The 26,337-nt window shown below is 38.7% G+C and overlaps 2 protein-coding genes across 4 annotated transcripts in view; one reads left to right on the forward strand and one right to left on the reverse strand.

Moving 5' to 3' along the window:
• The window catches only part of LOC126210061 (uncharacterized protein C19orf47 homolog), a 45,912-nt gene extending 21,257 nt beyond the window's left edge, over positions 1-24,655 (reverse strand). The window contains exons 1-7 of one of the 2 annotated variants that reach the window (XM_049939182.1): positions 24,465-24,655; positions 23,899-24,095; positions 23,714-23,819; positions 13,797-13,909; positions 11,890-12,058; positions 8,944-9,098; positions 4,017-4,203 (exon numbers count right to left, since the gene is read on the reverse strand). In XM_049939182.1, coding sequence (XP_049795139.1) covers positions 4,017-4,203; positions 8,944-9,098; positions 11,890-12,058; positions 13,797-13,909; positions 23,714-23,819; positions 23,899-24,095; positions 24,465-24,483 — 946 coding nt within the window. In that variant the 5' untranslated portion in view covers positions 24,484-24,655. Of the gene's footprint in view, positions 1-4,016; positions 4,204-8,943; positions 9,105-11,889; positions 12,059-13,796; positions 13,910-23,713; positions 23,820-23,898; positions 24,096-24,464 lie in introns of both variants that reach the window. The other variant, XM_049939181.1, reaches the window with a different exon arrangement.
• Positions 24,656-24,718: 63 nt separating this feature from the next.
• LOC126210060 (alpha-actinin, sarcomeric) overlaps positions 24,719-26,337 on the forward strand; it is a 488,112-nt gene continuing 486,493 nt past the window's right edge. The window contains exon 1 of one of the 2 annotated variants that reach the window (XM_049939180.1): positions 24,719-24,946. In XM_049939180.1, coding sequence (XP_049795137.1) covers positions 24,830-24,946 — 117 coding nt within the window. In that variant the 5' untranslated portion in view covers positions 24,719-24,829. The remainder of the gene's footprint in view (positions 24,947-26,337) is intronic. The other variant, XM_049939179.1, reaches the window with a different exon arrangement.

A 26,337-nucleotide genomic window follows, 5' to 3' on the forward strand; every position in this document is an offset into this window, starting at 1 on the left:
TGATTGCGTTCGGTCTTTGAATCCCTGTATTTTGTTGATGGCATTCCTATATTCCATTCTGTTGTAAACTGTCTCTGATATAATGTTCATTTCTGCAATGTCTTCTTTTACTTCTTTCAGCCAGTTAATTTGTGTCTTTCTGCTTTCCATGTATTCCAGGATTTTCTTTGCCGTTCTTTCTGGTGCCATTCTTTTGCGGTAATAAAACCAGAAAGTTTGTATGCGATTGAATGCATCCCACTGAACAGAAAACGTCTGATGGAGAAATTGGAAATAAAAGAGAGAAAAATACTGAGAAAGATCTTAGGACCTAAAAAGGATGGACAAGATTATAAATTGCGATCCAATAAAGAGTTATACGAGAAAATTGAAAAACTGACAACATCCTTTAAAAAGAGAAGACTGAGTTTCTATGGGCATAGACAACTGTTTTTTAATAAAAAGTAAAAGACAGTCTTGATACCATACACAAATTATTTAAAAGTGGTGACTGGTTTCAATTTGTTTTAGATCATCATCAAACCATACTCCAAAGGTGGCAGGCAGAGACAGTGACATGGAGAGTGAATCCTATGTGCAAGACATGAATGTCAACATCCAAGCATCACACACTGGATTCCTGATCCAAATCACCATCTTCACCTGCAGCCTTTGGAATATGATCTGATCACGTCCTATAAAAGATTGAAACTGGTCATCATTTTAAAAAAAGTGTGTATATGCCTATTAAGACTGCCTCTTAATTTTTGTTAAATTCTGTCTGAAGAAACCTGATATTTCCAATTATGATTACAGAAACAAATTTTTTCTTTATACTTTTATCTGTTGCTTAGGAATAGAACATTAATAGAAATCTATGCAGAAAGTAACTGGGCCATACTAGTGAGAGAATCTCAAATGCCATAATAACATTCTGCAATTATTCCACTTCCATTTCAAAACTTCACGTTTTATCTGACTCTCCTTGCCTCTTGCATGTGTATTCCTAATCTTTAATTGCCTGAAGAAATTGATGTACTAGTGGTGTACATCAGTCTCTATTTGAGGAAATAATTCAAAAGCCAAGATCGCTTAAATACTGTTTACTGGATAACCGGTTTCAACACACTAAAGGTGCCATCATCTGATCTGAATGTAGATCACACCTTTAGTGTGTTAAAACCAGTTATCCAGTAAACAGTATTTAAGCAATCTTGGCTTTTGAATTATTTCTACAACAGAGTGATCACCCCACTATATACCACGTTTTCACTGCAAAAAGGCTATTTGGTATCACTTCAGTGGAGTTGCATATGGAAATGTATATGTAATGGAAGAACCAAAGAAGTAATGTTTGTTTGGTTGCAATTTTTTTTTTTGCATCCACCACTGTCTTGTCACTATCTTCAACTAGCACCTAGAATAACTGGTAGATAAAAAGCTACAGAACAATATAACTAGAAAGGAGCCATCAGGCTGTTTTTCAACACTGTGAGGAAAAGATAGACTGCAACTTACCATAAGTTGCAGACAGGCACAACTAAATGACATGTACACATTAACTTTTGGTCACAGCCTTCATCATAAAAGGAAACACACACACATCCATTCACACAAGTAAGCACACCTCATGCACTCGTGAACACCGTCTTCACAGTCTGGTCTTACCTGCTGGAGATGACAGTCGTGTTTGTGAAGTGTGCTTGCTTTTGTGAATGAACGTGTTAAGTGTCTTTCAGTTGCGTCTGTCAACAACTTTTTTTACAGTCATTTTCACAGTAAGAAGGAATCTACCTTTTCCTTGCATTGTTGTACAGAAAGTAGCTTTTTTTTAAAACGTTCACTTTTATTACAGTTACACAACATGCTTACTAAGAGACTTTTGAGGGTAAGGTCATGTAAATGTCCTTTATTGACATTCCAGATAAGAAAATACTTCTTGCCGCAGTTCCAAAATGCACGACAGTACATTTCCCCTGGAACCCTGATGAGTGCTGCTACAAAATAAGAGTTGCTTGTTCAGCTCCCTTTGTGACACATTTTTCTAGCTTTCCAAGTGCAACTTTTATTAAAATTCGCCTCATTTATGATAATTTGCACCACTTGATTCAGATCAACCACTCAAATGCTTCTTAACACACAATGTAATGGGTGCACAGATAATGTAATGAGTGCACATAAAACCAGGAGCTTTGCCGCCGGGACTGATGACCTCAGATGTTAAGTCCCATAGTGCTCAGAGCCATTTGAACCATTTGAGCTTTGCCATGGATAAGTACTTGTAGACCACTTTAAAGCCCTGACATAAACTGCACACCAACACAGTGAACCCAGTTAATTTGAATTTCTGTTATGAAGCTGTCCATTATTTCAAACAAATGCCTCTCATAAATGCATTTATTTCCTTACATAAAAAAGATATCATTTTGTTACATTTTTCATCAACAAATTGATCATAGAAAATTAAACAAGCATCTCTACTGCTGTCAATGCACTCATCAAGTTGCAAACCAAAATCCCTGTCTCTAATTTTTTCTATAATTTATTCAGGAAGATCCCTTCCTAAATCTTGTATTCAATGACTAATTGAGCCAACAAACGAAGGGGCAGAAGCTGTTTTGTTATGGACTTTCCAAGCATACTGGCCACCACGTTGATAGCACACAGTAGAAATGGCTCTTACACAATCCTATGGGCTTTGCTACGTTTTAATATTAGGTAAGCTACATTGTAGGACGTTAGAAATATTTTATTCGAGATTTTCACCTACTTAGAAAATTATGATTTTTGTTCTCTCATTTGACTCCATTTTCTAGAAAAGTATTCTCTTGGTCTGACCACATCATTCTTATGAACACTTTCTAAATGATGTTTTAATTTGCTAGCTAGCTTACATTCAACAGGAAGTACTTTCAAACACAAAAAACAGTGCAGATACTCTACATTGTTCACAAGAGTGCACGTGAAAGCAAAATGCAAGTTGCTATCGCAATACTTTCTAAACTCGCATTTCCTATTGTCATAAACACATTCCTTGTTGTCCTCAGAAACCATTCACTTTTCACATGCACTTGAAAAATTAAAAAGCTTTCCCATAGATTTTCCCCTTTATCAACTTTATAACAAAGTAACACAATAATAAATACTGGTTGCAAACACAACAGTCACTGTTTGTGCTATGTGTCACGCACGATTGTTCAGCTTCGGGGTTACTGACTGTTTACGCAGGCAGGTCTCAATCTAAAGTGGAGTTCCTGTGAAACCACACAGGTTGACACTAAAACTGAAATTTCCAACAACTGTCTTTTTTTGCCACTAACTACAAAACTCATTCATGGTGCCCCTGGTGGTCATTCATGGTGCATCAGCACACTGCGACACACAGGTTGACTACCACTGTCATAGACTATTGCTCATATAGTCAGTTGCCACAGGCCTATAGTCACTTGCAACTGCTGGCAACTTGTTAAATCGAGATTTACCATGATCTTTGTAAGTTTACTGATCTGTATTAATGCAAATGTGAAGTTTATAACACAAAATCCGATCACGATCAATGTGGGCAGTGCAAACAAACAAGTACAAAATGAATATCTATTTTGAAGGTGTTGTGTAAAAATATTGATAAATTACTTAAATTAGAGAGGAAAGATGCTACTCACAATATAGCGGAGAGGCTGAGTCATGATAGGCACAACAAAAAGGTTCACACAATTATAGCTTTCAGCCATTAAGGCCTTTGTCAGCAATAGACACACACACACACACACACACACACACACACACACACACACACACTCACGCAAATGCAACTTGCACACATGTCTGCAGTCTCAGACAACTGAAACAACACTGCCAAGATGATTTTTGTGGCACCACCCATCATGCAGGTCAGTCAACTTACAACAAGTAACAAACAGGAAAATTATATTGGAATAATACTTACATCAAACACTGTGGATACAATGTGAAAAATGATAAGCACAGAAAAATATAAAGGCAGCTGCTTATTTTCAAATACCACACCTAACACTTACTTTGTTTTATTACAATAGTGCCTTTCCTTGATGGCGAATTGGAATTCTTTTTAAGTATGCCTGCATACTGCAGCTGCCCCGACACTGGCCCACTCGACCTCATAGCACGCATGGGTGTTGCTGAATTTGCCACAGGTGATGCAGCTGCTTTCTTTCCTCCTAGACGGGAAAATACTGAATTTCCTACCTGGAAGCAAATTACAAATTTATGTCACAACAATGGCGTCCTATTATATATAAAAATGTTGTATGCGTTATAACTGAAACAAAATCAGGACAGAAAAAAAAATCACTATTCCTTCATGAACATGTGGAACAGAACTGAATGTAACACAATGGAGGAGGAGGAGATTAGTGTTTAACGTCCCGTCAACAACGAGGTCATTAGAGACGGAGCACAAGCTCGGGTGAGGGAAGGATGGGGAAGGAAATCGGCCGTGCCCTTTCAAAGGAACCATCCCGGCATTTGCCTGAAGCGATTTAGGGAAATCACGGAAAACCTAAATCAGGATGGCCGGAGACGGGATTGAACCGTCGTCCTCCCGAATGCGAGTCCAGTGTGCTAACCACTGCGCCACCTCGCTCGGTATGTAACACAATGGCAACTGTGTTGTGGTCTTCAGTCTGAAGACTGGTTTGCTGCAGCTTCCCATATTGTCTGTCCCTATGCTAGCCTCTTTGTCTCTACACAGCTACTGCAGTCTACATGCATGTGAACCTGGAAGCCTTAGTCTCCCTTTACAATTACCACCCCCATTCCCCTCCGTTACCAAACTGATGATTCCTGGATTCCTCACAATGTCATATTAACCAATCTCTTCTGTTACATCCTCTGGCACCCACCAGACAACAGTCCTTTGTGTGATGCTGTGTCAACCGTTGCATAATCAGCAGGCAAGGCTGACAGCAGCTGTCACCTCAGGAAGGTACTGTAGCCGCAGAATCTATATTGTCACACATTCCGTAGTTGCAAATCAACTTCCAGATGACATAATATTGTGCAGAAAGCCATTGAGCAAGCAGCCTGTCATCACAGCTGGAAGCACGTTTCTTGGTTAATAATAACAATAAAATAACACTACACAATGTCTTTATTTATTATAATGCGACAGTCTGTGGCAAAAGTAAACAGACGAGAACTCTGACAGCTGCAGGAAGAAGAGAAGTGTAGAGGAATGAGACTCTTGTTAGGCTGACACACTACACCTGCAATTCAACTTCTGCAAAAGTAGAACCGACATGCACTCTCTGTCCAAAAACTTCTGAAATTGATTTTATTCCAGGCACATAAGCAACATCACTGTAGTAACTACAATGCCAACTTAAATCAACAACTGGAAATGAGAGATACGCCTTCAATCAGTCAGTTGCGAGCAGGCTGTACAAAGTGATGGATGTGTGGCTGTAGTGTGTCAACATTGTTATGTCACAAATTTCAATAAAGAAATATCTACAAAACATTCTCCAGAATATTTTGAAGAGAGAAAAATGTGATCAAAGTTTGTCTTGCGCACCTTGACTCCCAAACAAAAACAATTGTGTGTGGACACCTGCCATGACTTGATTGAAATGCAAAGCGCAGACAATTCTTTCTAGGAAAAAAATTACCACGGATTGCAAGACTTGATGTTATTAATAAGCCTATGAACCCTGAGAGAGTCCACTTCTGGAAAACTCTTCTGATGCAGCAAAAGTTGATGAACTCCCAATGTATTCTCCTTAGTTAGTCATTACAGTAATTATTAGTAATCCTACTGAAGGAGTAACTCAACAACTTGTGGAGAAAACACTATTTAATCTACACTCTCTGTGCGATGATTCACTCTCACTGTTTTACAGACAAACTCTTAACATGAACAAACAAAGAAGCATTAATGCCACTGACATTCTTGTCCACTGGACGTCTGGGTAATGGGTACATCTGAGAGCAGCGTATGGCACAAATGTCTTTCTGCTGCACATGTGGGTGACATCAGGTGCAGTTCGACCAAACTCAGTGCAGCATGAAGCCCAAAAGGAATATCTCAGAGAAACAGAGCACCAGCACCAGCACCAGCACCAGCACCAGCACCAGCACCACCACCACCACCACCACCACCACCACCATCACAGCAACAACGATCAAAAGAAACTGTGATCCCACATAGGGATAACTTTAACTCTCCAGAAGACGATATTACCTATCTTCTCACTAGCACGAAATTTGCCGTGCTTGTTCATTTATATGCTACTACAATATGTCATTTTCCCACCAGTCCGCTACATCCATCAGAATCATTACTTATTACTTACAAAATCATGAAAAAGCTTGTAATTTCACAACCTACCACAAAACGATAAAGTGCAGAAAGTCACATAATGACAGTCAAGCCGATGCGATATGAAATGAAATGACTTGATCGTGTGGCACTGTTGGCCAGGAGGCCCCATCTGCGGAAGTTCAGCCACTAAGTGCAAGTCTTATTTCAGTCGACGCCACATTGGGTTACTTGCATGCTGGTGATGTGGATGAAATAATGACGAGGACAACACAACACCCAATCCAAGAGTGGAGAAAATCTCCAACCCAACCAGGAATCTAACCTGGGCGCTCTGCATGGGAGGCATGCATGTTCCCACTCAGCTAAGCGGGCGGACAATGTGATATGCGACTTGAACAACTTCTGACAGGGCTTTTCTGACAGTTCACATGGTTGTATGAACATCTGTTGGCTGTACTCAGGTGGGGAGATATCATGCAGAACATCTGAAGTATTAAAACCATCATCTTAACTGTGATTCTTCAGTTTCTCCCGGTGTATTTGTTGCTTGAACAGTCCATGGTTCATAGTGCTGACGAACTGAGCTCCTGAGGGCGGGCGGCCGATTTAAATACCCTCCCCACACGGGCCGCTCTCTTTGCCATCCGCGCCGGTGGTAATGAAGACGTGGGCGTCAGAAACTGTCGTAGCGTCGATGTGCTTGCTATGTCCGCCCTGGTTGCCAGTTCGTACTTCTTGCTGAGAGTCTTCTTAATTACATTCAATGCCAGATCCCAAGCCTTGCTGAGATTGTAGCCGCAATCTCGGTTGATAAGATCTTCCTTGGTGCGAATTTCGATAGCCTCCCTTATAACACTGTCCCAATATTTAGAGGTCTGAACCAGGATCTTGGTACGCTCATAATCCATCTCGTGTTTCTTGGACAAACAGTGCTCTGCTACCGCCGACTTATTTGGATATTTCAGTGGAGTGTTCCTTTGATGTTCTCGGCAACGATCTTCGATGGTGTGTACTGTTTCACCGATATAAGTCTTCCCACACTCACAGGGAATTTGGTATATGCTGGCCTTCCTCAAACCAAGGTCATCTTTCACACTTCCCAGTAATGCCCGTGTCTTATTGGGCGAGCAAAAGACTGTTTTAACTCAGCGTTTCTTTAATATACGGCCGATTTTCCCCGACAGTGCGCCACTGTACGGAATAAAAGCAGTGGCTACCTCTTCTACTGTGACTTCATCCATCTCCACAGGTTGTGCTGTGGTGGTGGGACGGAGAGCGCGTCTAATCTGCCATTCCGAGTACCCGTTTTTTCAAAACACAGTTTTCAGGTGTTTCAATTCCTGGGGCAGATTCTCTGCATCTGAGATGCTGCGTGCCCTGTGTGCTAGTGTTTTTAGTACTCCATTCCTCTGAGAAGGGTGGTGGCAGCTGTCTGCATGTAGGTACAGGTCAGTGTGCATTTTCTTCCTGTACACACCGTGGCTCAGGGTACCATCAGTTCTTCTCTTGACCATGACATCCAGGAATGGTAATCTTTTTTCAGCTCCGGTCTCCATAGTGAATTTGATGTTTGGTTGTATGGAGTTTAGGTGTGTAAGGAAATCCACGAGCTTGTCCCTACCATGGGGCCAGATGACGAACATGTCATCTACATAATGGAAGAAACAAGTAGGTTTCCAATTGGATGACACCAAGGCTTCCTCCTCAAAGTACTCCATATACAAATTCGCGACCACCGGCGAGAGTGGGCTGCCCATTGCGACTCCATCCGTTTGCTCATAGTATTCTCCATTAAACAGAAAATACGCTGATGTCAAGACATGCCTAAAGAGTTCGGTGGTCTTCTCGTCAAATTTCTGCCCAATAAGCTCAACTGACTCTCGTAGAGGCAGCCTGGTGAATAGTGAAACCACATCGAAGCTCACTAGGGTGTCAGTGTCTTTCAGTCTGAAGTTGTCGAGACATTTCACGAAATCCACGGAATTACGGATATGGTGAGGGCATTTACCTACATAGGGGCTAAGTAATTCAGCCAGATATTTTGCCAGCAAGTAAGTAGGTGCCCTAATGTTGCTGACAACTGACAATGGCGACATGTCTGATCGCCGAAATATTGTGCCCGTTGGACTCTAGGAACCGGCAGATTACCCATGGACTGTTCGAGCATCATCTTAACTGTTCTCTATTTTTTGTTAACTCAGTCTGAAACTTTTTGAGCTGACACGGTACAGTCAAAAATATTAATCCTAATCTCCTCACTCAAATCAAAATGAGGAAAGAAAACAAGAAGTACTGCAAAACATAACACAAAGCAGAGTACACTAGTTATTTGGTAAAGGCAACCACTTGCTGAGGTTGACAGTGCCACAAATGAGGTATACAGAGCCGACCTCTGCAGGTATTTTACACAGTCATAGCTCAAAACACTTACTACCAACCGCCACCTTAAAGTGTCTATGCTATATTGAAACCTTTCAAATCACCTCAGGCATGTGACGCCACAGTCCTGCAACCCTGGATGAAATGACCACATTAAGACAATATATCAACAGGAGTTGCTGATCTGAAAAAGTACTGAATGGAGGCTCCAATTACAGGTGTAAAACTAAACGTACATTGATAGGTAAGCAGGTATAAAATGCAATGTACATTTGCAAGTACTTCACCTTGTTCGGACTGGGAGTTACTCCTGTGACAGTAATGACTGTCGTTCCAGCACCGGCTGGTTCTTCCGGAGGAGTCCCTCCTCCTGTAGTGCTCGACACAACACATTCTCCCAGGCGGTCGAACACTGTTCCACGGTGCTTGTTTGATTGTCTCGCTGCAACTGAAAACATAGAGCTGTACGTTTTCACGCTAAAATATTTGTCCTCTCTGATAACGGCAGCTTACCTGTAACCTGGCACATTAGTTTCACAACTCATATCTGGAAAGGTAAACGAACTTTGGATAAATGCTTAAGCTGCTGCAAAATCTACCTGCTCTACTGTACAATGTGTTGTCTAAATCTCCTCAAACCAGTGTGCTTTTTTAGAGCCTCAGTGCAACAGACGCAATTTGTGTAGCCTGCCTGCCGACAGTGAAAACAAGCACTCTAAAACAGAAAAGCATAGACTGGCCGTCTTCTATTTTCTTCAGACATGCTAGATTTGAAGCTCAGTGCCCACTAGTTTCCTAAAGCAGTAAAACATACTTTTCAAAAACATTGGGGGAAAAAAAAAAATTGAAGGTTTCCTAATGCTGTTAGGTATCAAAAATTTACAGCCTTGGGTGGGTATTGTTCTAGTCTTGTAATCACAAGGTTGTCAATTCAGTTCTCAGCAGAGCTCCTGGAGAGAATACAGTAAGTGACTGCCACAGTCATGCTGAGACAGGTATGGCAAGAATTCGTTTACCGTTTAAGCATCTGCCAGGTCACTCATGGTTCGCATATTGAATGTTTGTAAAAAAACTTTCAGAGTTTCTCTTCAAAATGCAATATGTATGACATCTGTACAATGTTTAGTTCCTGTGCAATAAATAACTGAAAGTGTTTCTGGACATTATGTGCACCCTGTATAACATATTTTGCACACATGCATGCTCACGCTCACACTCTCTCTCTCTCTCTCTCTCTCTCTCTCTCACTCACACACACACACACACACACACACACACACACACACACACACACACACATATATATATATATATAAATATATAATACATTAAACATATTTCACACATATTTCATCCATTGTTTGTTCATCTGTGTGTCCCTACACTATTCATCCTATTACAATAACACTTTGATGAGCTATGATCATGCCCACAAAAAGTTTCCGTGAGGCCCTTGAATATTATCTGACCTCAATCATCTCATTTTTCTCTCCGAAGCCATCTTAAAAGTGAAGTGTAAATCACTTCTGCTGATATGGTTGAAGAACTGGAGTACTGGATTTTGCAATCTTTTCCAAATTTACAAGATGAACGTGAGAGTCATTGAAAGAATTAGTAACTCAGTGCATAGATGAGTGCATAATTGCACCCAAATGCGAGGATAAACACATGGAACATCACCTTAACAATTATGAATGGGACATGTTACATGCTAAAGAAATAGCACTTTTATTGTTAACGCAGGCTACAGGTGCAGTTTAAACCAAATTAGACCACATTTAATGGATTTTTATTCTATAATTGTGTACTTCCAACATGTAAGTTTTTGCTATTAATTATTATTCACCATTTATGGAGGGGCGTAATGCAAGATATTTTTTTCCACAGTCAATTTGAGTTGAAACAACGTTTAATTTGTTGTGTGACATCGTGGAATATTTCCACTTCAGCCCTTATAATTTCATAAAGTTCTGATACATGGTGGTGCAATACATAGAATTAAAAATGGTGTCTGTAACAGAGGTGCATTCCAAGCAGAGAGCTGTCATTGGGTTCCTTTCGGTGGAAAACCACAGCATCACAGATACTCATAGGCACTTGAAGAATGTCTGCGGAGACCTGGCAGTGAATGAAAGCACGATGAGTCGTTAGGCATGGCATCTGTCGTCATTGCAGAGAGTAGCGCAAACCTGTCCACACTCCTGCATGCCAGCCAGCTGCACACAGCAGTGATTCCTGATGTTGGAATGTATGGACACTCATCTGAGGTAAGCAAGAGATCACAATCAAACAACTGGCTGCTTGACTGGATGCCTCTTTTGGTAGTTTTATCATCCAGTTGGGGAATCCAAAGGTGTGTGCCCAAAGGGTTCTTTGCTGCCAAACAGGAGAGTGTAGAAAGCAATAAAGGTCCACCTGTGTGGAATTGATTGTGTATTACGAGGCTGACAGTGGCCATTTTTTGTCGATCATCATCACAGGTGATGACACAAGGGTTCATCACTTCGAATTGGAAATAAAAATGCAATCCCTGGAGCAGCCACACTCTCAACCGGTAACATCATGGCAACAGTCTTCATTTGATGTCTCCCTCATGGTGCAACAATCAACTCTGAAATGTATTATGCTACTGAACTGAAGAAACAACTTCTGTGTGTTTGTCGCCACAAAAATTCAAATGAACTTCTACTTCTCCACAACAATGCACGGCCTCATACAAGTCTGCACACCCAAGACGAGCCCACAAAACTTCACTGGACCAATGAAGCAAGTAGTCCACGGGAAGCAGTATGTGGATAATGGGGACATTACTGATGCAGCAAGACGTTGGCTCCGATGTTGACCAGTAGAGTGGTATCACGTGGGCATACCTCCCAGTAAGGTGGCGTAAGGTCGTCGCACTGAATGGAGATTACGTTGTAAAATACAGTTTTGTAGCCAAAAGAATGGAGAATCATATGGTGTATTGGAATTCGGAATAAAACCAACTTCCTATCATGAAAAGAAAGTGTTGTATTACTTATTGAACACTCATCATATCACATAATCCACTATTGACAATCTGTGCCAGAAAATAGAAATCAAATGAGGCAATGTGTGAGAAATAATTAAAAATAATGTACAGCAAATGACAATGGATAAATTGTGGTGAAACACGATTGTAAAATACAATTAAACATTATCTACATCGCAGCAAATCTAGAAACCCTTCAAAGAATGGATGGAAAACTCACCCATTGAAAGGATGGCACGACTTCGAGGTGTCGTGCCTGCAGGCATGGTGATGCGGTAACCACCTTCATGCTCTGGTAGAACCATGCGTGCCTTCTTTGTGGGTGGTTGAACCGGTGTGATGACTTTTATTTCATCGTCCACCTCCATGCTGGTATCCTCTTCTTCATTCTTAGCAAAGGAAAGAAAAACTTAATTACAACCTCGATTAACAGAAAGGATTATAGGCACATGAGATCTACAAAAAAAGCATCAATTAAATATCCAAGAAATACTTGTGTAAATTATTTCTTATTATACACTACCATACGAAAAATGAGGGAAAGGCAACCACTCATCTGCAGCAGACTGATGTGTGATATCATCACAAAACACAACACAACACAACACAACACAACACAACACAACACAACACACACACATATATATATATATATATATATATATATATATATATATATATATATATATATATATATAAAAGCGCTGGCAGGTCGATAGACACACAAACAAACACAAATATACACACAAAATTCAAGCTTTCGCAACAAACTGTTGCCTCATCAGGAAAGAGGGAAGGAGAGGGAAAGACGAAAGGATGTGGGTTTTAAGGGAGAGGGTAAGGAGTCATTCCAATCCCGGGAGCGGAAAGACTTACCTTTGGGGGAAAAAAGGACAGGTATACACTCGCACACACACACATATCCATCCACACATACAGACACAAGCAGACATATTTAAAGACATTGGTCTTTAAATATGTCTGCTTGTGTCTGTATGTGTGGATGGATATGTGTGTGTGTGCGAGTGTATACCTGTCCTTTTTTCCCCCAAAGGTAAGTCTTTCCGCTCCCGGGATTGGAATGACTCCTTACCCTCTCCCTTAAAACCCACATCCTTTCGTCTTTCCCTCTCCTTCCCTCTTTCCTGATGAGGCAACAGTTTGTTGCGAAAGCTTGAATTTTGTGTGTATATTTGTGTTTGTTTGTGTGTCTATCGACCTGCCAGCGCTTTTGTTTGGTAAGTCTCATCATCTTTCTTTTTAGATATATTTTTTCCACGTGGAATGTTTCCCTCTGTTATATATATATATATATATATATATATATATATATATATATATATCAAAATGCACATTACAGCAGCCATAGTGGGAGTTTTGATATCTGTGTGGTTGTGTGTGTGAATGTGTGCACTTTCTGCTCAAAGGGTAACACATTTAGCTGTTGTATTTAGTGAAAGCTTCTGTGAGGTAGCTGACACACAGTAGTACATACACAGTGAGGTTACATGCTTTGTAGCATTCCTACCATAATGGCGATGTCACATTAATCTTCTTCTTCTACTCATACCCTGCCTCAACCTTTCTTTAACAGCAGTTCAAAGCCTCTGTTTTCTTGGGTACAAGCATATAGCTTTAAAAATGTTATGAAATTTTTTAACAAATTTTGTTACAGGAACACACAACAAAAATACATAATGGCTAAAAACTGCCTGAATGCTACAAATACCAAGCTATTTTCTCACACTGAAACTTCAACTCAGCTAAAAAATCTGGTGAGACTCATTAACCCCTTACAACATCATACATAAATCAATAATTAATGACATAATTAACTATTACTATGCACAGTTTAACCAGTTGTTCCATGGCCAGTAATACATAATGATACACGCAACTACAGGAAATAGTTAACTCAATTTTTTTATTAAAAGAGTGAGTGTGAGAGAGAAAGCAGGTGATGTAGGGATATATGATTAATTTCTGTGTAAAATAAATCTGTTGTATCTTTAATCATTTTTGTTTTCCCTGCCTCGGAGAATAGGGAGCAAGTTATTCAATACTGCAATCTAAAAGTGAATTCACATAGTTCTTCACCTCTTGACAGATAATAGTATCACTTCTTACCTGCCTGACCGCAATTTCAGACTGAACAGGTGCAATACGTTTTTTGGGGGCCACAGTCACCACTTCATTTTGAGCAGCCAGTGAGAGAGGCTGTTTTCCTGATTCTTTTGATGCTGTGAGAAAAGAAGGGAAAAAAACAAAATTGAACTAAAATTCCATTGTTTACAATCAATCAGAAAGAAAGGAACTTCAATCTAAACCACAAATTACACATAAATTTTTCAAACAAAGTACAACATTACATTACCTATTTTGCCAACAAGATCAACTGTCTAACAGTTTTCTTTGTACACACACTATGTTTTTACAACACACAGGAAGACAGATAGATCAATCAGAACACACTACAAATGGTACACATGAAGTTATAATTTTAACTTCTGGAGGGAAGTAGTAGTAGTCTTTTTTAAGTACACATCTGCAGGCCTGATACACATTGGAATCCCCATGATACAGTACCATCATACTGTATAGAGTTGATTTCCTTGTTGGTCACTGAGGAAAACACATTCTAAGTGGCAGTCAATTCAACTCAATACTTGGTGTCAAGTTGACCACCATGTTAAAAGTACACATAAATGAAAATTTACACGAATTATGGTTGATATCGGCCTCCATACTGGGTTATTTTGGAGTTTATTTGTATGTATTTATTTACTTTTTTAAATTTTTTAAAAAGAATTTTAGGATCAGAAAATGTGGATTTTAGTACATTTTGTCAAGTGTGTACGTTATACAGTTTCACATTCATGAGTTTAATAGAAAATACTTAAATAAGTCCCTGGCATAAAATATTGTCAACATACACACACTGCCTTATCACAATCATTAATGAATTAATTAATATGATAATCCTGAAAATTATAGTAAATATTTTTTGCATCTCTGCAAGTTCCTAGTTAATGTCAAACCACTCAAAACTTAGAGCAAATTTTAAAATTCTCCTTTTCTCCACAGAAACAGGAGCCCCTAGTTTTCTTTCTATCTGATCGCAGTCAGTAAAACGCATGTCCTCTGTCTCAGGATATCTGAACTGGAGTCCACCAAAATTTCTAACAAAACGAACTTCAAATCCATCTCCATAAAGTATAGAAATCACAGCAAGATGATAACAGTTTTTGTGGCAGAATGAAATCACGCCATAGTTCTGTCTTGGCTTCTGTACTGGAACACTATTTCAACTTGTGACAAGTTTCAGTAACATGGAAAAAATACTGTTGTTGAAATATGCAGCTAAAAACCGTGATTAAAAAATATGATTATTTTGTATATCAGTACAGTTTAAAAGGGCTAAATTGATAAAAGTTAGACACACAATTTTTTTGCTATGTCTGCTGTTGGCAACAATTCCATGCCACCTTGGGGGTCAACGGGAGATCTTCAGTGAGCTGAAATCCAACAGTGGTGACTGGTAGCTAGTTGTTTTGGCATAAGCAAGCGAATGTAGAATGCATACACAATAGTCGAATCTAACCCAGGCTGTGGCTAAGCCAAGTCTCCGCAACATCCTTTCTCCCAGGAGTACTAGCTCTGCAAGTTTCACAGAAGAGCTTCCGTGAAGTTTGGAAGGTAGGAGACGAGGTACTGCCTGAATTGAGGCAGTGAGGATGGATCGTGAGTCCTGCTTGGGTAGCTCAGTTGGAAGACCACTTGCCCGCAAAAGGCGAAGGTCCCAAGTTCGAGTCTCCGGCACACAGTTTCAAAGTCAAGCAATTTTTTGTTTATTTGGAAGTAAATGCTGCAGACCTATTACACACTGAAATCCTATACCACAGTGTGTCACTAGAGGAGCCACCACAAAATAGTGTAGCCTCCCACTGGAGGAGCAAAAACTAAATGGTGTAGTGTAGCCTAACTCTGCTTTATGAACACTTTGAAGATCAGCCACTTAGAATAATGTTGGGCCTAGAAAACTGGCAATTTGTGCCACTATTTCAAGCGTTACTGGCACATATGTAGTTGGTGTGTGTTCAAGAGTAATTAAAGAAACAAGCTTCAAGGTGTAGTTTTTGTATTTACTTTAGTTCTTTGATAGCTTGCAAATTTTAAAATGATTATGACAAAGTATAATTAACCTTAAAAAGTGTGAGATGAGTTATTGAGCAATTTCTGCCTCTAGAGGATCCAAAATTTCTTGCTCACTCAACAAATGTGACATATTTGTAACAGATTTACAGCAGACTGTGAAACCTAAAAAGAACATGCACGAAATTATGTCAATGCAATCACATTGGCTCAGCCATTAGTGACAGCAGCTGTTACATTCTGTAACGTTTCTTTCAAAATCATTCTAGAAATTGACAACAGAAGGCAGCACCTATCAAGGTTGGGAGACATCCAAACATTATTCTCATAAGAAATGATCCAGTTTTCAAGTGATGGATGGCTTGGGCACTGAGAAAATCATGATTCGAAAATACTTGAACACAGTCTCTTGAACACTTTGCTGTGGGCAGAGCACAACACAGGCTGCAACACTGCATTTGGAGCACCACACCCAAGTATATCTTGGGCCATGTGGTCTCATGACACGCAAGCCATCAACCGTTCGAAAACTGGGCTGGTTTAGTATGAGAACACTGTATGGGCATCTTGCTACCTGTCCCTCAATTACTACCTGACCCTTGACAGGAACTGCCTTCTGTTGTCAGTTTACAGAATTACACTGTTAGAAGCAACAGCAAATGTAAGAGCTGCTGTTGTAACTCACTGAGCCATTGTGTGCTTGTTTTGTCGTATGATTTGTGTGTGTACTAGTTAGGTTTCCATGTTTTCTGTAATTCTGCTACAAATGTGTTGTGTCTGTTGAATGAGTAAGAAACTTTGGAAACTTTAGACAAACAACTGAATGATTCCTGAATTCAGGGAGAAACATCCAAGTGCGAACTGTCTGAAGAAATTGGTGAATGACCCTTCCAGCAAGGCACAACACTGGCTCAGTAAATTGTTCCTATTGCAACTATCAGCAACAGGCTTATAGGATGATCCTTTCATAGCAAAATTACTGCAACTGAGGTGCAGGAGCAGCTAACAAGGGTTTGCAAGATTTGTTCAAAGAAGATGAAACAATATACTGGCAAAGAAACCTGGAAAGAAATAAGCTGATATTGCCCTAATTACAAATACTGCCATTATGTTTCAGACTTTCCCACACAAAAGCCAATCTTATTTGCAATTGCTTGAGAACTCATCTCACTTTTTTTTTTTAAAGGACAGTTACACTTAATGTCTTCAACACACCTGCCAATCGTCAAAAACAAAAAAATCTGGAGATCCAGATTTAAAAATCAGGAGGTACAAATGACTGAAATCCGCAGCTCATTTTCAGTACGATCCTGAAACGGATGCGAATCTTTTCCTTTCGGCACCATAAAGCTATACGACGGCTATAAAAACACAACTGAAAAAAATTACAACTACTCAGAATGCTGTTTCCGTTCCCCTTATCTGCAGCGTAGCCAAGTCAATTAGTATAGGTTGGAATGTTTTTTAGTTAATCACACACTGAACATTTTCTTGGTGCTTTTTTTGTTTCCAAGTGTTGTGAAATTTTGCTTTCGCCACCACAATACACAAATGTCACATCGGCAAAAGAGTACAAAATGAAATACTCGACTTTTCCTACAATCAATAATGCATGGAAACTGTTCCAAACATTGCTTTAAGAAAACAGAGCTATATATATATATATATATATATATATATATATATATATATATATATATATATTGTCATAATAAAAAAAAGCACTGAATCAAAACACTACAAATATCACGAATAGCATACACATGAAATAACGGCTTACACAAAGATACAGCCTTTCAGGTTTCAGATAACAAAATAACACAAATAACCATTCATTTATACTAATTATAAAACAATGATTAATAAGCAACTTCACTTAAGCACAATGACAACAGACAAACACAAGGCCAAACAGAGCACAATACTCAGCAATATGAGTAGGCCTATACATTCTACAAAATGTGTCGGAGAGAGGAAAAATAACAATCTTTATACACATTACACACACCTTGCTGATTTCTATAAACTTCTACAGGTATATCGATTAACAATGACTATGATCAAAGGATTTCAGACCATTGGTTAGGGAAAAAAACTGACAACAATTAGCTAAAATCAGTAGAGATAGTCGAATAATCAGGAAAGTGGAAAATCAGGAGCTTCGCGCTTAAGTCTGGAGAACTGGAAGTTGTGCATCATGATTGTATAATTTGTAGTCTATCACTGAACCAAAATGAAGATAAAGATTGAACTGTGGCATACGAATTTCAATGTGTACCTAAAATGCAGACATGTACCTCTAAACACGCAAAAAATAATTAAATACCTAGATTTTCTCAAGCTGATAATTAAAACTTTATGACTACCGCTCATAGAAGTTTCATGGTAAGTGTGAAGTATTTTAGAAAACTAAAGAAAAGAAAACTATTTGAACATTATCTCCACATCAAGATCACTGGAGAGTGGTCAGCTGGAGTACAGGAGAAAAACAGAGCATCCATTTAGGAACCAATCCAGCATTCACATGAAGTTAGTTATGGAATCCATGGAAAAACTAAAGCAGGACGGTAGGATAACTCTTCCCAAACACACGTCTGTAGTATTATCAAATGAGTCTTTATCACTGAACATTCATCATTTAGATGCGAATAAACCAGACAGCAACACAGAAACAAAAGTAAACACCAAATGTCTGAAAACTGAAGTTTCCACAAAGCAACTGGTTCCATACAGCAATATTAAACATTACAATATCTGCGTACACAAAGGGAGAAGCCCTTTCTGAAATTCTTAAATGTGAGGATCTCCACAATGGAAAAGATATGAAGAAGAAACCATCAGAGTCCAGGCAACAGTTCAGCTGTAAGAAGGAAACTGTTGGAGCAACCATCCCAGCTCTCACACAGTTCGATGTATGCTAATCAAGGAATATCTAAATCTGAATGGCCACTGAGGGCCTCAGCTTCATGCCTGTTGGATTCAACTCCAATGTCAAACACCACACCACATCACTCAGTGGTAAAGATGGACAGAGTCCAAATTGAACAATGACAGGAAAAGAAGCATATGCAAAAACAATGTTAGAGATCAGCTGGACTGAAACACTAGAAATTTAGCAAAGAATATGAATCTGTGATGTACCCACTTTCATAAATTAATTTTTATATAGATTGCTTATTGCAGATGTCCATCAAGTTTTTCTGGAGACGACGAGTGATGTCTATCATCAACAGAAAAAACTCTTAAGCTTCTGCAGCCATTGTCAGTGACAGTAAAATCTGTGTGAGATGGCCACATCATTTCCCACACCTACAAACTCAATGTTTTAAGCCTTCTGCTAGGAGGTAGAGGACACAAAAACAGTGTCTGTTTTTGTATAAGCAGCAGGAAAGGGGGAAACGATGAAGTGTAATTGCGTACAAGATATTAATTTCAAAGTCTTGTCCATTTGTTGTACCATCAAGTAGATAACATACAAAGTTTCTGATAAGCAAATACTCTTGACAGTAATGTTATGGTTGGAACAAATGGAAACTGGATATGATATATTCCTCTAAAGGCAGCTTTTGTAACACTTCTCTATGTGAGTGATGGTCTGAGAGACAAACAACACTCAAGTCAGTGTCTACCAGCAGTTCATTCACTCAACCTCTAATTTCCCATGAAACAAGCTCACAGGGGCTTCTGATCTGCAATTCCCATTTACTGAAGTAATTGTCATTATTTAAAGAACCTCTCTTATAAAAGGATGTCTTCTAACTGACTTAATTCTAAAAAGAGAAGCAGCTCTCCTACAGTTACCCAGGAATTTGGGCATGAGTAAACTAAAATCTACGTAGAAAATTTACCACTTCAGCAACAATTATATCCTGACCTTACACTATCTTTAGCATAATGCAACCAAAGGAAGTCTCAACAGGTGCTATCACAGTGTGTTCAATTCATTGTCAGGAACCTCAACACCTTTTGGAGTTCCTTATTATCTTACTTTCCACAGCCTTCAGGATCTTGTTAATCTTAATAACCGAATAGCTGTCCAAACAAGCAACCACGTCAAGGGCTACCTCTTTCAGCCCACACAAAGAGTACTCCCATCCTTTTCCAAAACCCTCACACACCAGTAAGCCTTTTATTACCTGGTAGAGTCCTGAGTTTGGTATGAAAATGTTGGTGATGCTGTGCTCCCTGACTATGTACTTTTCAACTGAGAGCAAAACTCGTCCTGTAGTTCTAACTAACAGAATAATCTTCCTCTTATTAACTTTTCTACCATTTTTATGTTTACTAACAACAGTGAAGTCTGTCACACTGTTGCTACTTCTAAAATTACAGAAAGCTCTTTGAGAAATGATTGAACCTACTATTAACATTAAAAATAAAAACAGTAAATTTTTTTCTCTTTCAAATGGTCTTCCTGTCAACTGTCAGTTATCACAACACTTCTCAGTAAGAGAACATTCTTCTCCAACTTCATGTGTTTTTTCATATACAGTTTTACATGATGCCTACTTATGTGTGCATATTGTGGTCAGCTGTGTGTTATGATTACTTGTCACAGATACACAGTTGGTCCTACAGTCTACAAGCATTGCATGTGACAACTTGTCAACTGAAGTGACTTGTTTTTTAATGGCAGTGTGCAGATATTCTTTACATCACAGATAAGCTACATTAACACTGATATTACGCCCTATTCTCGTTTCCTCAGATCACTTGAACTTATTGCTAAGTAACTCGCAGTTTAGAATGGAGAGAAGCAACAGAGCAGAGTGTGTCGGACAGCTGCCACGGCACTGCTTTGCGTCCAGGTATAGTGGAGCCAGGGAGTGGTGTGGCAGCTGGCAGGTTCCTTTCACTTCAAGGACAGCAAATGTGCAAGCCAGCCAATCTTCAATATTTCTCAAACAATTTTAAAGAAACCAATATTTAAAATTATTTTTGCACATCTCATAGCATCATTCATCAGCTTCTTGATGCACAGCTTATTACTTCCGTAATCATCATAGTTATCGTGATAGTCCAAAATTGGTTAAACTACAGCAGGCAAGTCGAATAGTTGGCAATGAATAATAGAGGTCGTTACGAATTCACGTTTGGTGCACATTAGGTCATATGTTATTATGTACCAAATGTAATTAACACATTTTACTATCCTTTAAACTTGGGATGATATCTTTAACTCACTACATTCTGGAAAAAATGGATTATATATAGCACACTCCATTCCACTTATGAATCCAGATGATAAAACAAGAATGAAATATTTACAACTCTCTTGTATCTCAAACTGTTTGAGATATCAAAACAAAGTTTTTGCAAATGACAGCACACAAAGAAGAGAGTAGGTTGCCATATGGCTACTGTGTGTAACTTCCTTACCTAGTGTGATAAAATAACTAGAGATTTTTTTCAATGGGAAAATGTAATTTTTTAAGGATCACTGTCAGGTGGTGAAACGAAAATTGTTACAGGTTTCTAGGAACCAGAAGTAGTTGTCCAGATGTAGCTCTGACATTTACAATAGGACGCATAACCATAGTAAAAATTGTGGCGTCAAAGCCACACCATATGAGAGTGCCTTCAGAAGATGAGTTCGAAATACTGTAAATGATTTATGTAACACACAGAACTTTCCAAATGCAGTGAAAACACATTTGTCTAAAACGCCCAGAAATTTCTGATACAATGTTTTATAGTTATAAACATTTTCATTCAATTGTACAACAAGCAGATGCAAATCCTATCAGGAAATAGATTATAGTCAATGTTGGGGGATATGGGAAGGAAAGCGAAAGTGGTAGATTTCATTCTGCTAGTGCATTTTGCCTGATGCAAGAAGGGGAGCTTAATATACTGAAAGACTCTACTACCAAAGAGATCAGTTGTAAAGCCTCTTTTCACTGGAAATTAGGCACATCCAATGTTGAGTCATTTTATTAAATATTAAAATCAATGTAGTTTAGATCCAGAGAAAGAATACTTCAACAAACGTTTTTCGATACCATGCTGCTATCAAGGGTTCTGTTGATTCCACTTCCTCAACAGTAGAACAAAAAAAAAAAAAAAAAAAAAAAAAAAAAAAAAAAAAAAAACCACAAGCACCAGCAACAGCACTGACTATGCTACATGCAGCATTGTTGGCATTGTCTGAATGCAGCTGGATTCACTTGAATGTTCTTGTCGGCACTCTCAAAAACAAATAAGTCAGCTTCACTCAGTGCCACTCTGCTGGTATAATCATGTGCACTAAGCAGAAATGGTTTGTTTCGCCAGCAATGCTTTGCACACCTCACTGCTCTGGTTCCACCACGACGCTCCACTATTACCACAGCATAACACATTCAGTATTTTTTTTTTTCTTTCCAAGTTGAGAGTTTTCCCTTGTGCAGTATTAATATTTTCAACTGGGATTAGTAAACAATGTGATAACATGCTGACAGATCGGTGACATATAATGTTGGAGTTATGAGCATTAAGAAATGACTATTGTATACGAAAATTCTAGCAAAACAAAAGTTGCCAAAGTAACAGGACCTCGACCATGGAAAATTTACAATTAGCATGGTGTTATTAATGCCTCAAAGCCTATTAAAAACTTGAAAATATACTTTCACAGTGGAACACTACAGGTTTTCACAGGGATGTAGAGCTATGACATAAGAGGGGGGAAAAAAAAAAAAAAAAAGATGCATTCACACCCTTGGGCTGTGCAACAGATAAGTTGGTCACCACTGTCTTCATTTCTCTTTCCTTCTTTAATTGCTTCCTACTGGAAGACATTTGTGGGTTTTGGCAGCTTGTTACAAAACTATCAACTCAGGCTGCACAACAGATCTATCTGTGTCTGCAAAACCGCCATCAAAAAAATAATAATTTGCAAAGCAGAACAGCAGTATTGTGATCTTCAATACACCTGATATCAATACTATACTTACAAGCACCTAATAAGCAGCACACAATCGAAGCCACCACCCATATTAACTGAATGACCTACTGTTAAAAAACACTAATAACACTAAACCTGAAAACACACACGGCAAGACTGTAAGTAAATAATCATACTATGCAGCTTCAGTCAATATTATTACATCAAAAAGATGTTTCATCCAGCATATTCAAGCTGCTGAATATTAGTGTTTCAAAATTGTTTAATAAAGATCATGTTTATTACTAACTGCAGTTAGTTTCCATTATCTTACACTACGCCCAACACAATTTTCGATAAAAGATCCACAGTTTCGATATATGATCCACGGCTGACACAGTCAAGTTCTGAGACATATTTCTATACATAACCTTTATTTCATCATCATTTACAGTATTTAATGTGTCAGATGTGTTTTAATTTTTGTAACTATCATAATTACAGTAATATCTTCATCATGAGAAACGAAGGAGAATGACACTAAAGCCCATGAGCTTTGGGATGGATAACACTCCAACAATGTGCACAATGGTGATAAATGAAACTTGTTCGAAGTTGACAGCAGTGTGAAAGTTCACTATATGAGACTTGGCCAACACTGAGCAAATTTATGTGGTATTAAGCATATGATAGCAGGCATAGATAGCATATAACTGAGCCGGAATATTCCGACAGTACACTAATGGTTTAATGACAAACAGTGTCAACTTGTTTTTGCATATTCTAAAATTTGGAAGAAGTCTTGGCATCCTTTACAATGTATAGGTTCTCTCTTGGAATGAAAGTTAGCCTAAATGTTCACTGTACACACATAGTGAAACTAGACCATACTCTCTAATATGGATCAATGTCGTAAAATTCCGATTACGGTGCCGAAATTTATACACATAATAAATACACTTTATCACATACACTGATAGTACTCTGTGGAGAACCGTCATTATATGTGAATGATTTACGAACTCACCGTTGTGTTTCCTTGCCTTTACTGATGTCTCTGTTCCATCTTTTTGGCCACGGGATGCAGACTTTTGTGGTGATGATTGTGCAGCCAAAATTCTTTCACGTGCTCTCTATGAAGCAAACATACGTAGCATGTATACAAAATTACGCTGATTCATTTATAACAATTAATTTTGTTATTTACCTTACCTTGTCATGAACTGTTTTTGCATGTCTCAATATTGCAATGACATCTCCTATCAACGTAATGCCCATTTCCTTTAGTATTTCTCTGTTCAAATCCAACAGCATATTCCTCTGTATGCGATTATCATTGAACGTAATAGCATAATCTGCAGCTATTGCTGCAGGAATTCCTGCTTCCCGGAAGAACTTAACCCAACCTTCTATAGGAAGAAAACATTTCTCAGTTACAATTCACTAATTACAATCAATCAAAGACATTTAAAGTGGGAGTGGCACGAAAAAAATCGAAGGTTTGCTGGAATAAATGTTAGTTAATTTATAGTGAGAGCGTAGTTCCCATGAGTGATGTTAAAATTATACTTTTTAGTTCACAAGTAAGTATATGTCAAAATATATTGATGTTCACTGCAGAATTGTTTACTAAACAAACAACTACAGGAATCGTAAATCAAGGGTTAGGCCGTATAATACAGTCACGCTCTCATCAACTGCATTGAGCTAATAACGTCTTGAGAATTGAAAACACTGTTTTTCTTCGTGAATAAATATTTAATTTTCGTCGTACTCACCAGTACCCCTTTCAGCCATGTTGAAACTGAGATTACAATAGTCTGTGTTTTGTTTGTTGTCTACACAAGTCAATTCCGTTCAAAACAGTCATATAGTTCGCATATTAAGCTTTCTGTAGCCAAGCTTCTTCCGTTATGCATTTCTTAACATTCATGAGTAGGATCAAACATTTCACTTTTCAGGCACTGTATCTTCAACTGATGCTGTTGGTCATCGTTTCCGGTTCCCCCACTACTTATCCCCACTCACTCTCAACTCTAGCTGAGCGAGAGAAGAACTGCTAGGAGCCCTGTAGGAGGGTTTGAACGGTGACCGAGGACGCCCTGCCTCGATATTCTTGCCGTGGAAGGGACTTTCCGCAACGATGACCGAACACGCAGTGAATAATATAGACCAGTACGGGGATGGATACATGGAACAAGAAGAAGAATGGGAGCGAGAAGGACTTCTCGATCCAGCATGGGAAAAACAGCAGAAAAAGGTATGTAACTTCAGTCTATTTTTTTCCCAGAGACCGCGCCTTTCCCAGCCGATAACATGAAGCACGTAGTGCGCCAACGATATTCAAAAATTTGTTTGGTGGTCGTTCCGTAATGCAAAAATGATGTTAATATGTAAAGGTGATCGCATTCAGATAATCGGCGAGAAAGTAATTTTAAATCTGTGCGATGTATCTAGAGCGCATAGAAACAGCAGTAAATTGATTTCTGCCAAAATTACTGTCTCAACGATACAAACATAACCGGTAGGTTTTTGTTGATCAGTTTTCGCACAAGATCGGAACTTTGCCGATCGGCTATTCGATGATAGATTTCTTTGAAAGATTTTCCTGTGACAATATATATGTAAATTAATATCAGGTCTTCGAAGGAGGCCGGTTTTGAATTGTAACTAAAGTCACTTCTCAAATCATGTTAAAAGGTTACTAGCACAAAGTGTCCGAAATTTGTTTTTGCGTGTATGCAAGCACGAATAATTTAGTCTTGAAATTGTTCGTTACTGATAATTACTCGAACTGATGTCAGATTAAATCGGAGAGCACTGGTTAGTCAACTGTACTGACTCGCCTGTTGCTTAAAGTGTGTCCCTTTTTTTTCTTTTCATTTTCAACGGATAAATAAATCATATATGCATGTATGAATGTGGTGGTATTGCTCGTTGTTCGATTGCATAGTGTGTAAAAATTCAGAGCGGACTGCTCTGAATAAACAACGCGACATCACACAGTGAGAAGACAACACATCCAATACGAACCAAGGACTTTTTCATCACACACGCGTGTTTTCAACCGTACGATTCTGGCAAATAGTTATTAATTCGTTTCTGTTTCAAGACTCGTTGAATTAGCTTACTTCCTTGGAAATAATTACCGATCGTTGTCAATGTTTACAATCACCACTCCCACGCAATCGTGGTTGATCACCTATAAATCTCTACATTCTGATCCACATTTAACGTTCCTCAGAGTCTTTTTGGTATTTCAGATGGTGTGTATGTGTACATGCGTGAGAACTTCGCAACAAGTACTAGCCATATATTTTAATGCTGAATCGTGAAATTTGTATTTTGGGATGGAATTCGTGACAGGTTATCAATGTCTATATACCTCTAATCGAAAATTTAATTAATTGGTAATGATTTTTAAACCTGTTTCTACGCATTTTGTGCTGATATGTGATACATCAAAATATTATACACAGTGAACTACTTTATAAGTAAGTATTATTTCTGATTAAAAACATATGATTCAGTTGATAATCTTAAGAATACCCGTGTTTTGTGTAACGTTTAACACCCGAATTTGCGTAAAAGTACCATAAAAATTTAAATCTGCTCTGATGTGTCTTCAGGAAATTTGATAGGTTCTTTAAA

Source organism: Schistocerca nitens, chromosome 10 (genome assembly GCF_023898315.1).
Source record: "Schistocerca nitens isolate TAMUIC-IGC-003100 chromosome 10, iqSchNite1.1, whole genome shotgun sequence".
NCBI lineage: Eukaryota > Metazoa > Arthropoda > Insecta > Orthoptera > Acrididae > Schistocerca > Schistocerca nitens.